The sequence below is a fragment of the Lissotriton helveticus genome, chromosome 7 (assembly GCF_964261635.1).
Source record: "Lissotriton helveticus chromosome 7, aLisHel1.1, whole genome shotgun sequence".
NCBI lineage: Eukaryota > Metazoa > Chordata > Amphibia > Caudata > Salamandridae > Lissotriton > Lissotriton helveticus.
Genome location: NC_136068.1, coordinates 1,461,197,019 through 1,461,212,282, shown reverse-complemented (window position 1 = coordinate 1,461,212,282; position 15,264 = coordinate 1,461,197,019). Strand labels below are relative to the sequence as shown.

At 40.1% G+C, this 15,264-nt stretch overlaps 1 protein-coding gene across 1 annotated transcript in view; it reads left to right on the top strand.

The window, feature by feature from the left end:
• LOC144770367 (CD209 antigen-like protein C) overlaps nucleotides 1-15,264 on the top strand; it is a 218,353-nt gene that overhangs the window by 90,316 nt on the left and 112,773 nt on the right. The window contains exon 4 of the mRNA XM_078654833.1: nucleotides 3,960-4,111. Coding sequence (XP_078510959.1) covers nucleotides 3,960-4,111 — 152 coding nt within the window. The remainder of the gene's footprint in view (nucleotides 1-3,959; nucleotides 4,112-15,264) is intronic.

The following is a 15,264-nucleotide window of genomic DNA, read 5'->3' as shown; positions in this document are numbered from 1 at the left end:
GGAGAGTTGATAGATGCATTTTACGCCTGCCTGCGCAAACTGGCCAGAACATGTACAGAGGATGATTACCGGAGCACCCACACTGTACCACACTACAGACCCCTTGGTCCCTCATGGTCAAAGGGCCATGGAGAGACTTGATCCCTACATATCCAGGATCCTCATGCACGCGATGGACGCAGAGATGGAGGTCATTTGATTGTGTTAAGCTGAAAATAAACACTGTTAGAAAGACAGACAACAGAGACAAACAGAGAATAGAAGACACCACTGGAAAATAGTTACGTGGGTGTCCCCCCTATATGCTTTCTCGATTAAGAAGAAATCGACAATATGTGATTTAAGGAATTGGCTACTCGAAATATACGTGGCATTGGTGGTAATTTGGATGGACCTCCATACGTTTTTTTGAAAAAGTGGTTACTCTGAAGACCAAGTACTGATGAGGCCCGGAGGTTGATGGGCTGAAATGCGTCAACAATATAGTTGAAGACACTCATAAAATTTAATTACATAAATAAATTTAGGAGCATTTTTGAAAAAATAAGGACAGAAGTTTAGAACCTAAAATGCTCGATTGACAGAGTGATCTTTTATATAAGGAATGCTCAGTAGGGAATTTTGTGTATAGAGCATCCTTCTTGAATGATAGGGCTACGAGAGACAATTAGTAAGGTGAATATCCTTTGGTTTTTGTTTATGTTGATTTTGTATATATATGTCTATTGTGATAAATGTTTGCACATATATATGTAAATATATTGTTTATGTGAGTCTTTACCCAAAAAAATATACAGAAGAAAAAGAGAAAAGTGATAAAATATATATACTTTGTGTTCTAAAAATATTCAACATCTGTTTTTTTAGCTAAACCTTTGGTCAGTGATTCCTCTAAATCGTTAGATTTGTTCTAAAGATTCATACTAGTAGGGAGAGGTAATTCAAGTATCTCTTCTTCGTATTTTTGTTTGGTTATTTGTCCCGTGGCATTATCTTTTTTGGTATATACATGTCCAGGATGGACACCCCACCCCAGGACATCGAGGAAACCCAGGAAAGGCGGGAACGCAGAAGCACCGGGTAAGCGCCCAACGCCACGCAGCACCGCGGTCACTCCGACCGGGTGCCACAGTCCTACTAAAAGACCACTGACCAGGAGGAAAGTTCTGGCAATCCAAGAACCAGGCACCTGGACAGTTGTTACCAGTAACTGAACCATGATAACCGCCCAAAGAGGGAGTGGGGAAATATCTTGCAATATCTCCTGGTTCAAGGAGGTCCCAGCAGAGTTCCCGAGCCTGACCCTCGACACCCACCAAGCTCGGCAGGGACACTCCAGACTGAGGAGAAGACAATGACGACACTCCTGGGACTGCCTCCCCCGGACTCCTGCCTCCAAGCTCACCTCAGAACAGACAGCCACCAAGTAAGCCATTCATCCGAGGCCAGCAACATCCTTACAGCCTCCGGCCTAATCCTCGCCCTAACCGACGTCTTCAGGACTTTGCGTGTTGGGACTCTAAAGACTTTTGCGAGAGTAATGTAATGTTTAGCAGTCCTGTGCTTTGGCTCGATAGCCGGAACTGTTACCACGTCATCTGCAGGCCAGGTGTGGCCTGCGGGGTTAAATAAAAGGGGGGAGCCCTCCCTGGGTCATCCCCCGATACAACTCGATACCAAGTGTGTGTGTGCCATTATTTGCTGCTCTGGGCCTTACCTGGCTACTGTCTCCGCCAGGCACTACAAATGGCAGCCAGTGCTGTATTATCTGTGAGCCCATATGCATGGTATGGATTTGGAAGGGGAAATGTGAACATTACAGCATTGAGACCTGCTCACAAAACCTCAGCAATTGAGTAAAAAAAATTATCACAGTGAAGCCTCAGGATATCCTTAAATGACATACATCATTAAAGATATTCAAACCTTATGTCGTACACAATAAGTAATAAAAATTGAACTCATTGAAAATCTCATTTGTCAATCAATCAATCAGAGAACTTGTAAAGCGCACTACTTACCAGTGAGGGTCTCAAGGCGCTCAGGGGTGGGGGTTGCTGCTACTGCTCGAAGAGCCAGGTCTTGAGGAGCCTCCTGAAGGTGAGCAGGTCTTGGGCCTGCCGCAGATGGGTGGGGAGGGTGTTCCAGGTCTTGGCGAGGAAGGAGAAGGATCTGCCGCCGGAGGATGTTCGTTGGATGCGCAGGACGGCGGCGATAGAGAGGCTGGCGGAGCGGAGCGGGCGGGGCTGTAGAAGTTGAGTCTGTTGTTCAGGTAGGCTGGTCCGGTGTTGTGGAGAGCTTTGTGTGTGTGGGTGAGGAGCTTGAAGGTGATCCTCTTGTTCACGGGGAGCCAGTATAGGTCTCTCAGGTGGAAGGAGGTGTGGCAGCGGCTGGGGATGTTGAGGATCAGCCGGGCGGAGGCGTTTTGGATGCATTGTAGTCGTCGCAGGTGCTTGTCGGGGATACCTGCGTAGAGCGCCTTGCAGTAGTCCAGCCTGCTGCTGATGAGGGCTTGGGTCATCGTTCTTCTGGTTTCGGTCGGAATCTACTTGTACATTCTGCGAAGCATGCGGAGGGTGTTGTAGCAGCAGGAGGAGATGGCGTTGACCTGTTTTGACATGGAGAGGGAGGAGTCACTAACTTTATGTTCAACAAAGCTCTTGTGGTGTGATGGTCATACTGGTGTTATGCTCATTGCATCTCTATGTCTCTTTATGAATGGCTATCTATTTAATTACTGCGTGTTTGCGTTCTAATGCCATTCTTATCACGCTAGAATGTTTGTAAGAGCCTTATTCCATGACCGGCAGAGCAATGGTGAGATTCTGGTGGATCAGTTGCCTCTCTGGTCGTGGGCCTCTGGAATAGGATTAAAGCTCAATTTTATTTATACCCTACTTCGTATTGTGCTCCTTTTGACCTCCTTTTAACTACAAATACGTTTTGTTTCCACAATTCATCGACTGCTTTCTAAGTTCATTATCTAAATGCTTTACCCTCTGATTTAAAGTTTGGAGGGTGCAGAAGTGCGGCGATAGAGACCCCACTGCAGTCAGCCGACTTGCTGGCCAGACGTAAAGTTCTCTGCCACAGTGATTGGGAATTTTGAATGAAGGGGCAGCAGCCAACATGGTGTAAATGAAATGGTGGGCGGCCATCAAGTTTTCCCACTTGTTGCTCAAAGTAGGGTGTTGTTTACCATCAAAAAAAGAATTGAACATTTTTGCATTTTCCTCGTTTGCAAACAACATCCATTTAATGGCAGTTGTGAAAAGGAAAGAGCTGGGCAGCCCAGCCGCAATATACCATATCTTCACAAGCTATTTAGCTGGCAGCCATGTGCAGCAGATCTGTCTTCAGCAAAGTGTTTCATAAAAACGACCAAGCTGAGGCCCGCCGCCAAAAGCGCAGCCATTTTTCAATTTACATTTGGTGGGGAACCAGGAGGTGAGAAGAAGGGACATCTACGGATTTAAATCAGGTTCTTTTGCTTTTTAATCGTGGCTTGTTCCATTGTTTTTATTCTATTGTTCATTCGTGCATTCCTGGAGGTCTTGGAACATTTACATACAAGGTCCCTCTTTTAAATTTCAGTGTGTTGAAGATTATCGGTTCCACTAACAATCTGATTTTAGAGAAGCATTACATTAGATGGATCGTGATCAAGTGCAAATTTTGGTTGGATTTCTGCATCCCCAATGTTAAAATGAGAACTAAAATGTCATCTCAGTCTTGAGTATCTGAAATCACTTTTTTAACGAGAACAAAACGGTGGCCTTCGAACCCATGCGCTTACTTACCTGTGCTGACCAAAACATGAAGTAGTGGTAATGATTGTCGTTGCTAATTTGTCTTATTCACCTTTTGCCCCCCTCTTGCTTGAGAATGCAGGCAAAATTAAATACATTTTTCTCAATTGTAAGAATTACTCAGACCATTTTTTTCTTTCCTGTTGACAGAGTTGAGCTGCAGCTACTGTGACAAAAATTGGATCTTCTACGCTGGAAATTGTTATTTACTTTCCACGCAAGAGTTGAACTGGGTGAACAGCCAAAAGAACTGTAAAAATATGAGTTCACTCCTTGTGGTTGTTAAAAACGCTAAAGAAGAGGTAAAGGAAAACATATTTAAGCCTAGAGTATGGACACCGGTTTCTAGAACTACTGTGAGCTGTACATTGTGATGAAAAGTTTGTCTATCACTGTTTTTGCTTCCCCACAACATGCTTCATCTCCAGCCTTCACTTCATACACTGAACAACAAATGATCAATTTCAAACTCGCTTTTAATTCCGGTCTTCAATCACAGAAAAGCAAATACTCACTACACTGAACCATTGGCTTTCCAGCAGCCTCATCATTCTTCACTCCATTATTACAGGAATGCACTCACACCAGCACCAAGTAAGACGACCTAAGAGGTGTGCTCTGCTGTCCTCTAGAGCATCATTTGCCCGACCATCTACCTTCCATTCAGTTCTCGCTGGCAACTTATCATTAATGGCACCGTTTCTATGTCAAAAGCAACTTCACAGCCCCCATCTCTAGGATCTCTAACACCCAATCCCTTAGTCAATCCAACCTCTAACTGTTTGTGCTGAATATTTTAACCACAAACATCGACCTCTGCCACCCTTATGAATTCAAGCTATCTTTTGTATCCCAAGCGCAGTGGGGTGTGGGCTTGTGTTTTGACCCCCTGGAGCATGGTGGTATTACTGAAGGGGCCACAGATGCTTGTTTACCCCTTTAGTTAATACCGGTAGCTCTGACACACGTGTAGCACCACCGACACACTGAGAGGACATGCCCTCATTTTGCGACAAACGTAGTAAGGGGTCGGAATTGACTGAGCTACAACAATGGTTTTTTGTAAAAAAGAGGGTACAATTTTATTCACAAATTATTAAGACACAATAAAAATAATCATAATACATATTCACAATTTATAATTAACACATATAACTCAATGAATTGAGAATACACAACAACATTGTTAAAAAACGAAATAGTTCAATGAAATAAATGGGGGTACATAAAATAAACACGATTTTTGGAGAGAGTGTGGCTAATTTAATCTCTACGCGCGTTTCGGCGAACCAGCGCCTTCTTCTGGAGCAGCCACGATAATATCTAAAAGAGGGAAATGTCACATAGGAAAACATTATACACAATATTGTATCACTCTTAATATGTAATACATAAAAACTTAAAAAACTTGAAAAACCAATGCTGTTATAGTAGTCTCAGACTCTCCATATATTGTGACCCAAATTCCTAACAATACAACATTTCTTTTAAGAATTTCATTTCCTTGCCCTAATGGTAATCATGAATAAGCGACTGTAATAGACCAATGAACCCAGGCTCTTTTATCTGTAGTATTGATCACAGAGAAAGAAGGTATATTATTATACTAGAATGACAATTCCCAAAATTGGAAGTGAGGGGGTTCTTGGATGGATAAGTATTGCAGGGAATCTCAGATAAAAGTTTCTGTAGTCGGTCATATAGCTCTCCTAGACGATAATATAACTGGAGATGGTAACAGCCTTCAAGAGATTATCCTAGCTAGACCTATATATGGTATACTGTGCTTTTACGTCATGGATAAGGAGTGGATAAGGTCACTTACTTTAAAAGTACGGCGTATATTATGGTAGCTTGATGACGCAATCTGGCTTATATGTACAAGAAAAGTCCTTTCTTTATTTTTGTGACACAGATACTCTAAACCATAAAGAGACAATAAGTAAACAAGTAGGAGTTATAACTAGGTCTATGATTTCTTCAGAACAAAAGTTTATTAAAAAGACATGATTGATGTTTACCTAGTATACTTGGAGTTCACAGATGGATATTCCGTTAACAGTAGTGTTGTTGGTTGGTCTCAGGTGTTGATATTTAATATATCTATTACCTAAAGAAATTATTAAATCTTTCAGTTTCTAGTAATTTATATTGACTAAGGAGTTATAGCATACAGATTCTCAACATTATTACTTTGGAAGATGAAAGTACCTGAATTCGAAAGGTTAAGTTCGTTTAGACCCGCCGTCCGGAAATAAAACGTGGTGGCCACAGTAATGTGTATTTATATAATGCCACAAAGATAAAATCCTCCTGATGTGGGGATATTTATTGGCGATGATTCCCTATAATTTAGATGAAAAATATTCTGACATAAGCATCTGTGGAATAGAAGTTATCAGATGGCAACTTGCTAACTAAATCTCTAAAATAAGAATAATGGTTACCTTTTTGCTTCTACTCAAAAGCAGTCGATTCAACTGGTTAAAATAACTCCCTGTCTGAAAATTAGAGAAAATAAGGAAGTCATGTTAACCGCTGTTCACTAAAAATAGCGAGTCAGCTAAAGAGCGACTAGGTTTACAGGTATCGCGCTTAGGGCTTTCCATAGTCTTACCCAATAGATATCAACAGGGCTCCAAGATTCCGGCGGCGGGACACGGGGGTTCTATGCTCCTTCCACGAACTATGGCGTTTTGAGGCATTTTGGACCGCTGTTTATATACCCTACTTAATTGGGGAATTGAATACAGCTGACCTATGTAAGGAGATAAAAAAAGGACCAAAATGTAGAAGGAAATAAATAAAAATAAAAAGAGGACTAGGCTCTGAAAACGGGAGGTCGCAATGGCTCCCAAAGGAAAAGATGTTTGGAGTAACATAAATGGCGGTATGGAACGCAGTGATCCGCCCAACCAGTCAGCAAAATAAACGAGGGGACTAGGCTCAAAAACGGGAGGTCGCAATGGCTCCCAGAGGAAAGGCTGTTTGTAGTAACATAGATGACGCTGTGAAACACAGTAATCGGCCCAACCAGTCAACAAAATAAAATAAAATAAAAAAGGGGCACTACCTTATGAATGGACACTAAAATGGACTACACCTATTGATTATTACCGATACTGGGGCAAATTGTAAAAATATCAATAATATACGAAAGATAATGGCGGGATTGCCACCAGACTCGTTATGTATGTAATAGCAATCTGCACAATATCGAATGAATGAATGAAAAATATTGATAGGCTCTGGAACGGGAGGTCGCAATGGCTCCCAAAGGAAAAGATGTTTGGAGTAACATAAACGACGGTATGGAACACATTGATCCGCCCAACCAGTCAGCAAAATAAACGAGGGGACTAGGCTCTAAGGCGGGAGGTCGCAATGGTTCCCAGTGGGAGGGCTGTTTGTAATAACATAGACGACGGTGTGAAACGCAGTGATTGGCCCAACCAGTCAACAAAATAAAAAAGGGGACTACATTATGAATGGACACTAAAATAGACTACACCTATTGATCAATACCGATACTGGAGCAAATTGTAAAAATATCAATAATATACGAAAGATAATGGCGAGATTGCCACCAGACTCGTTATGTATGTAATAACAAACTGCGCAATATCGAATGAATAAAAAATTTTGATAAATAAGGAGAAGAAATCTCGCACAGATATGAATTACATTTAACAAAACAATGTATGTAAACTTGATGAAAGTCCATACCATTTATAATTTTATACCATTTGTGGAGCTGACGGTTTAATAGAAAAATAATAATGACTAAAAACAATATATATATAATAACTGGGAGAGGAATGGAAACAGTGTAAGGTATAATTCTCGATACCTCACAAGAGGCGATACTGTGAGAGTTATCGGTAATTATTTTGGGGATATGGACAAACTCTAAGTGACTGCCAACCTGTGGGTAGGACAGTAATGCAGCATTAAATTAAAGGAAGCGAAAACAAATTTAGATACAGTGTGAAGAATCTAAGGGAGTGATCTTATTCTAGCAAATAGCGTGTTCCCAGGGCAATTCGCTATTCATTCCCTCCCGGAAGGTGTTAAAGACAAATATCCAAAATACCTCCCTCTTTTTTCTGATAGCACAGCCACCATTTGTATCTGGAGTATGGATTTTTTCCAACACTCTCCATTTTAAGTCTTCTGCTTGGTGTCCCTTTTCTAAGAAATGTTTCACCATTGGGGCAGCAATTTTCTGGGTTCTAATCGCAGAACGATGTTCATTTAACCGTGTCTGTATTGCACGGGATGTTTCTCCTATATACCCGAGGAGACACGGACACTGTATGAAGTAGATCAAATTTGATGATCTACAATTCCACATTTCTTTTGCCACTGTTGTGTGGCCATTATGCGTGAATTCTTCGCCTCTTATGATATTGCTACAAGAGGAACAAGAGGAACAAGGAAAGGTTCCTTTCACTGGATTACCTGATACAATCGACCTTTGGGCAGAATAATTTCTGACTGATGTCGTTTGAAAGCGTGAGTGAACGATATGTTCCTTAATATTTTTGTTCCTTTTGTAAGCAAAAAGTGGCTTAGCTAGTTTCATTTCTGCGGTGCAGTTGCTGTTTAAAATGTGCCAATTCGAATTTATGATTTGTTTGATTTTGGTATCTAGGGTAGAGTGTTTAGTTACACAGACCACCTGATCAGTTGTTTTAGCAGGCTTGGGTTGGAGCAAATGATCACGGTAATAATAGCGGGCACGCTTATAAGAGTGTCTCACTAATCGGTGAGGGTAACCTCTCTCGATAAATTTACTTCTCATTAGCAGAGCTTGTCTATCGAAATCTGCAAGGCTTGTGCAGTTGCGTCTGACCCTTAAAAACTGAGAGAATGGGATTGAGTCTTTTTGTGATCTGGGATGAAAGCTGCTGTAATGCAGTAGGGTGTTTCTAGCTGTGGGTTTTATATGTAAATCGACCTTTAAAATGCCCACATCATTAATAATTTCAATTTCCAAGAATTCCACCTTATGATCGCTGATATGCGACGTAAAATGGAGATTGGAGTCTGCTTCATTTATCCAAGAGATGAACTCATCCAACGCATCCCTCCCATTGGTCCAGACAAAGAAAATATCATCTATGTATCTGGACCAATGGGAGACAGACTCGAAGAAGGGAGCCATTTCATTGTGTATATTCTTTGCTTCAAAAGCCGCCATATATATATTCGCAATCGAAGGCGCAACTGATGCGCCCATACTTACGCCCTTGATTTGGCGATAAGTATTTGATCCAAATTCAAAAAAATTGTCGGTTAGGACAATTTCCAGACATGCCAGTACGAATGATTTGGGGCAAGGGATGTTATGTGAATCAATGAACCAAGATGTAGCTTTCATTGCTGCTGTTAGAGGAATATTACTATATAGAGACTCCACGTCCATTGTGACTAAAAGGTCTCTTCCAGAATTAAAGACTAAACCTTCTGTTTTTTGTATCATGTCACCTGTGTCACGCACATATGACTTGATTTTAGATACAAATGGACGTAGGTAATTATCTATATATTTAGATAGGGGCTCAGTAGCTGTGCCTATAGTAGACACTATAGGTCGATATGGTGGATCGGATGAGTTTTTATGAATCTTAGGGAGCCCGTATATGCAAGCAGTTTTACCAAGATTGTGGTTTAAAAATTCGAATTCCCTAGGGTTAATGTAGCCATCTTCCAAGGCTGTTTTCGTCAAGGATCTTATCTTTTTGGATAAATTCAGAGAGGATTATGTTTGAATGGGGATGTAGAAAGACTTGTCATCCAACATTTTTAACATGTTCAGTTCATATTGGGCAGTGTCGATGAGAACAATCCCACCTCCCTTGTCACAACTCTTAATAGTGAGGTCTTTGCGAAACTGCAAAAGAATTAGCAGCAGAAGTAAGATCAGATATAGACGAACTTGAAGACAAAATCAAAAAAATGGGAAATATAGAGGATGCAATGAAAAAAATTGCAGATTGCAATAAAGAATTAGAGTCGTTCTCCAGCTATCTGGATAAAAGAAAAAACGATAAACTGCTTAAAGACAAACAGTATGCCACAATTGAAAACACCTACCCCTACCTAAAAGTAGATTTTTATAAACAGAACCATTTCACTGCAGACAATAGTGATGAACAACAACGGGTAAACACCTTTTCTCAAAGTTCCGACTCAGAGAATGACAATGAAGGGTATTACGAACCAGAACCCAATCATAACTACAATTCAGGTAGAGGGGCACGTAGACAGCCTTTTTTGGGGAACAGAGGGATGGGACGAGGACGCCCCAGAGTTCACTTTCAGGGACAACCGAGAGGGAACTACAAACCCCAACACCATCAGCAACAACAGGAGGAACCCCAATTTATACGGGAAACAAGAAACAGGCAGTACTGGAAGCAGGGAATGTAATTCCTATTTTTAATCTTTCAAAAACTGATCTAGATTCTTCAAGTATTGCCTTGTTATCCAAGGGTCTTTCCTTTGTACCTCACTCTACCCCAAACTTGTTTGAATTATATTGTGATATAATTTCCTTTTTCCGGAAGGTTCGTTTAAAAAGATTTTTTTCAACTAATGATGGCAATGTAGAAGAATCCACCAATATTAAATTGCTAAGTCTTCCATCGACCTTTAGTCCTTCTTTGGAACAGCTAGGACCCGAAGTGGCCACTTTTGAGCTAGTTGTTTTAAAGAAATTGGACCATGCCTTGAGATATATCCCAAAACCCATCTATAATATAGATAAAGAAGAACATCTAGCTCTATCGACTATTTCCTCTAATAAAGACCTCACTATTAAGAGTTGTGACAAGGGAGGTGGGATTGTTCTCATCGACACTGCCCAATATGAACTGAACATGTTAAAAATGTTGGATGACAAGTCTTTCTACATCCCCATTCAAACATACTCCTCTCTGAATTTATCCAAAAAGATAAGATCCTTGACGAAAACAGCCTTGGAAGATGGCTACATTAACCCTAGGGAATTCGAATTTTTAAACCACAATCTTGGTAAAACTGCTTGCATATACGGGCTCCCTAAGATTCATAAAAACTCATCCGATCCACCATATCGACCTATAGTGTCTACTATAGGCACAGCTACTGAGCCCCTATCTAAATATATAGATAATTACCTACGTCCATTTGTATCTAAAATCAAGTCATATGTGCGTGACACAGGTGACATGATACAAAAAACAGAAGGTTTAGTCTTTAATTCTGGAAGAGACCTTTTAGTCACAATGGACGTGGAGTCTCTATATAGTAATATTCCTCTAACAGAAGCAATGAAAGCTACATCTTGGTTCATTGATTCACATAACATCCCTTGCCCCAAATCATTCCTACTGGCATGTCTGGAAATTGTCCTAACCGACAATTTTTTTGAATTTGGATCAAATACTTATCGCCAAATCAAGGGCGTAAGTATGAGCGCATCAGTTGCGCCTTCGATTGCGAATATATATATGGCGGCTTTTGAAGCAAAGAATATACACAATGAAATGGCTCCCTTCTTCGAGTCTGTCTCCCATTGGTCCAGATACATAGATGATATTTTCTTTGTCTGGACCAATGGGAGGGATGCGTTGGATGAGTTCATCTCTTGGATAAATGAAGCAGACTCCAATCTCCATTTTACGTCGCATATCAGCGATCATAAGGTGGAATTCTTGGACATTGAAATTATTAATGATGTGGGCATTTTAAAGGTCGATTTACATATAAAACCCACAGCTAGAAACACCCTACTGCATTACAGCAGCTTTCATCCCAGATCACAAAAAGACTCAATCCCATTCTCTCAGTTTTTAAGGGTCAGACGCAACTGCACAAGCCTTGCAGATTTCGATAGACAAGCTCTGCTAATGAGAAGTAAATTTATCGAGAGAGGTTACCCTCACCGATTAGTGAGACACTCTTATAAGCGTGCCCGCTACTATGACCGTGATCATTTGCTCCAACCCAAGCCTGCTAAAACAACTGATCAGGTAGTCTGTGTAACTAAACACTCTACCCTAGATACCAAAATCAAACAAATCATAAATTCGAATTGGCACATTTTAAACAGCAACTGCACCGCAGAAATGAAACTAGCTAAGCCACTTTTTGCTTACAAAAGGAACAAAAATATTAAGGAACATATCGTTCACTCACGCTTTCAAACAACATCAGTCAGAAATTATTCTGCCCAAAGGTCGATTGTATCAGGTAATCCAGTGAAAGGAACCTTTCCTTGTTCCTCTTGTTCCTCTTGTAGCAATATCATAAGAGGCAAAGAATTCACGCATAATGGCCACACAACAGTGGCAAAAGAAATGTGGAATTGTAGATCATCAAATTTGATCTACTTCATACAGTGTCCGTGTCTCCTCGGGTATATAGGAGAAACATCCCGTGCAATACAGACACGGTTAAATGAACATCGTTCTGCGATTAGAACCCAGAAAATTGCTGCCCCAATGGTGAAACATTTCTTAGAAAAGGGACACCAAGCAGAAGACTTAAAATGGAGAGTGTTGGAAAAAATCCATACTCCAGATACAAATGGTGGCTGTGCTATCAGAAAAAAGAGGGAGGTATTTTGGATATTTGTCTTTAACACCTTCCGGGAGGGAATGAATAGCGAATTGCCCTGGGAACACGCTATTTGCTAGAATAAGATCACTCCCTTAGATTCTTCACACTGTATCTAAATTTGTTTTCGCTTCCTTTAATTTAATGCTGCATTACTGTCCTACCCACAGGTTGGCAGTCACTTAGAGTTTGTCCATATCCCCAAAATAATTACCGATAACTCTCACAGTATCGCCTCTTGTGAGGTATCGAGAATTATACCTTACACTGTTTCCATTCCTCTCCCAGTTATTATATATATATTGTTTTTAGTCATTATTATTTTTCTATTAAACCGTCAGCTCCACAAATGGTATAAAATTATAAATGGTATGGACTTTCATCAAGTTTACATACATTGTTTTGTTAAATGTAATTCATATCTGTGCAAGATTTCTTCTCCTTATTTATCAACATTTTTTATTCATTCGATATTGCGCAGTTTGTTATTACATACATAACGAGTCTGGTGGCAATCTCGCCATTATCTTTCGTATATTATTGATATTTTTACAATTTGCTCCAGTATCGGTATTGATCAATAGGTGTAGTCTATTTTAGTGTCCATTCATAATGTAGTCCCCTTTTTTATTTTGTTGACTGGTTGGGCCAATCACTGCGTTTCACACCGTCGTCTATGTTATTACAAACAGACCTCCCACTGGGAACCATTGCGACCTCCCGCCTTAGAGCCTAGTCCCCTCGTTTATTTTGCTGACTGGTTGGGCGGATCAATGTGTTCCATACCGTCGTTTATGTTACTCCAAACATCTTTTCCTTTGGGAGCCATTGCGACCTCCCGTTCCAGAGCCTATCAATATTTTTCATTCATTCATTCGATATTGTGCAGATTGCTATTACATACATAACGAGTCTGGTGGCAATCCCGCCATTATCTTTCGTATATTATTGATATTTTTACAATTTGCCCCAGTATCGGTAATAATCAATAGGTGTAGTCCATTTTAGTGTCCATTCATAAGGTAGTGCCCCTTTTTTATTTTATTTTATTTTGTTGACTGGTTGGGCCGATTACTGCGTTTCACAGCGTCATCTATGTTACTACAAACAGCCTTTCCTCTGGGAGCCATTGCGACCTCCCGTTTTTGAGCCTAGTCCCCTCGTTTATTTTGCTGACTGGTTGGGCGGATCACTGCGTTCCATACCGTCATTTATGTTACTCCAAACATCTTTTCCTTTGGGAGCCATTGCGACCTCCCGTTTTCAGAGCCTAGTCCTCTTTTTATTTTTATTTATTTCCTTCTACATTTTGGTCCTTTTTTTATCTCCTTACATAGGTCAGCTGTATTCAATTCCCCAATTAAATAGGGTATATAAACAGCGGTCCAAAATGCTTCAAAACGCCATAGTTCGTGGAAGGAGCATAGAACCCCCGTGTCCCGCCGCCGGAATCTTGGAGCCCTGTTGATATCTATTGGGTAAGACTATGGAAAGCCCTAAGCGCGATACCTGTAAACCTAGTCGCTCTTTAGCTGACTCGCTATTTTTAGTGAACAGCGGTTAACATGACTTCCTTATTTTCTCTAATTTTCAGACAGGGAGTTATTTTAACCAGTTGAATCGACTGCTTTTGAGTAGAAGCAAAAAGGTAACCATTATTCTTATTTTAGAGATTTAGTTAGCAAGTTGCCATCTGATAACTTCTATTCCACAGATGCTTATGTCAGAATATTTTTCATCTAAATTATAGGGAATCATCGCCAATAAATATCCCCACATCAGGAGGATTTTATCTTTGTGGCATTATATAAATACACATTACTGTGGCCACCACGTTTTATTTCCGGATGGCGGGTCTAAACTAACTTAACCTTTCAAATTCAGGTACTTTCATCTTCCAAAGTAATAATGTTGAGAATCTGTATGCTATAACTCCTTAGTCAATATAAATTACTAGAAACTGAAAGATTTAATAATTTCTTTAGGTAATAGATATATTAAATATCAACACCTGAGACCAACCAACAACACTACTGTTAACGGAATATCCATCTGTGAACTCCAAGTATACTAGGTAAACATCAATCATGTCTTTTTAATAAACTTTTGTTCTGAAGAAATCATAGACCTAGTTATAACTCCTACTTGTTTACTTATTGTCTCTTTATGGTTTAGAGTATCTGTGTCACAAAAATAAAGAAAGGACTTTTCTTGTACATATAAGCCAGATTGCGTCATCAAGCTACCATAATATACGCCGTACTTTTAAAGTAAGTGACCTTATCCACTCCTTATCCATGACGTAAAAGCACAGTATACCATATATAGGTCTAGCTAGGATAATCTCTTGAAGGCTGTTACCATCTCCAGTTATATTATCGTCTAGGAGAGCTATATGACCGACTACAGAAACTTTTATCTGAGATTCCCTGCAATACTTATCCATCCAAGAACCCCCTCACTTCCAATTTTGGGAATTGTCATTCTAGTATAATAATATACCTTCTTTCTCTGTGATCAATACTACAGATAAAAGAGCCTGGGTTCATTGGTCTATTACAGTCGCTTATTCATGATTACCATTAGGGCAAGGAAATGAAATTCTTAAAAGAAATGTTGTATTGTTAGGAATTTGGGTCACAATATATGGAGAGTCTGAGACTACTATAACAGCATTGGTTTTTCAAGTTTTTTAAGTTTTTATGTATTACATATTAAGAGTGATACAATATTGTGTATAATGTTTTCCTATGTGACATTTCCCTCTTTTAGATATTATCGTGGCTGCTCCAGAAGAAGGCGCTGGTTCGCCGAAACGCGCGTAGAGATTAAATTAGCCACACTCTCTCCA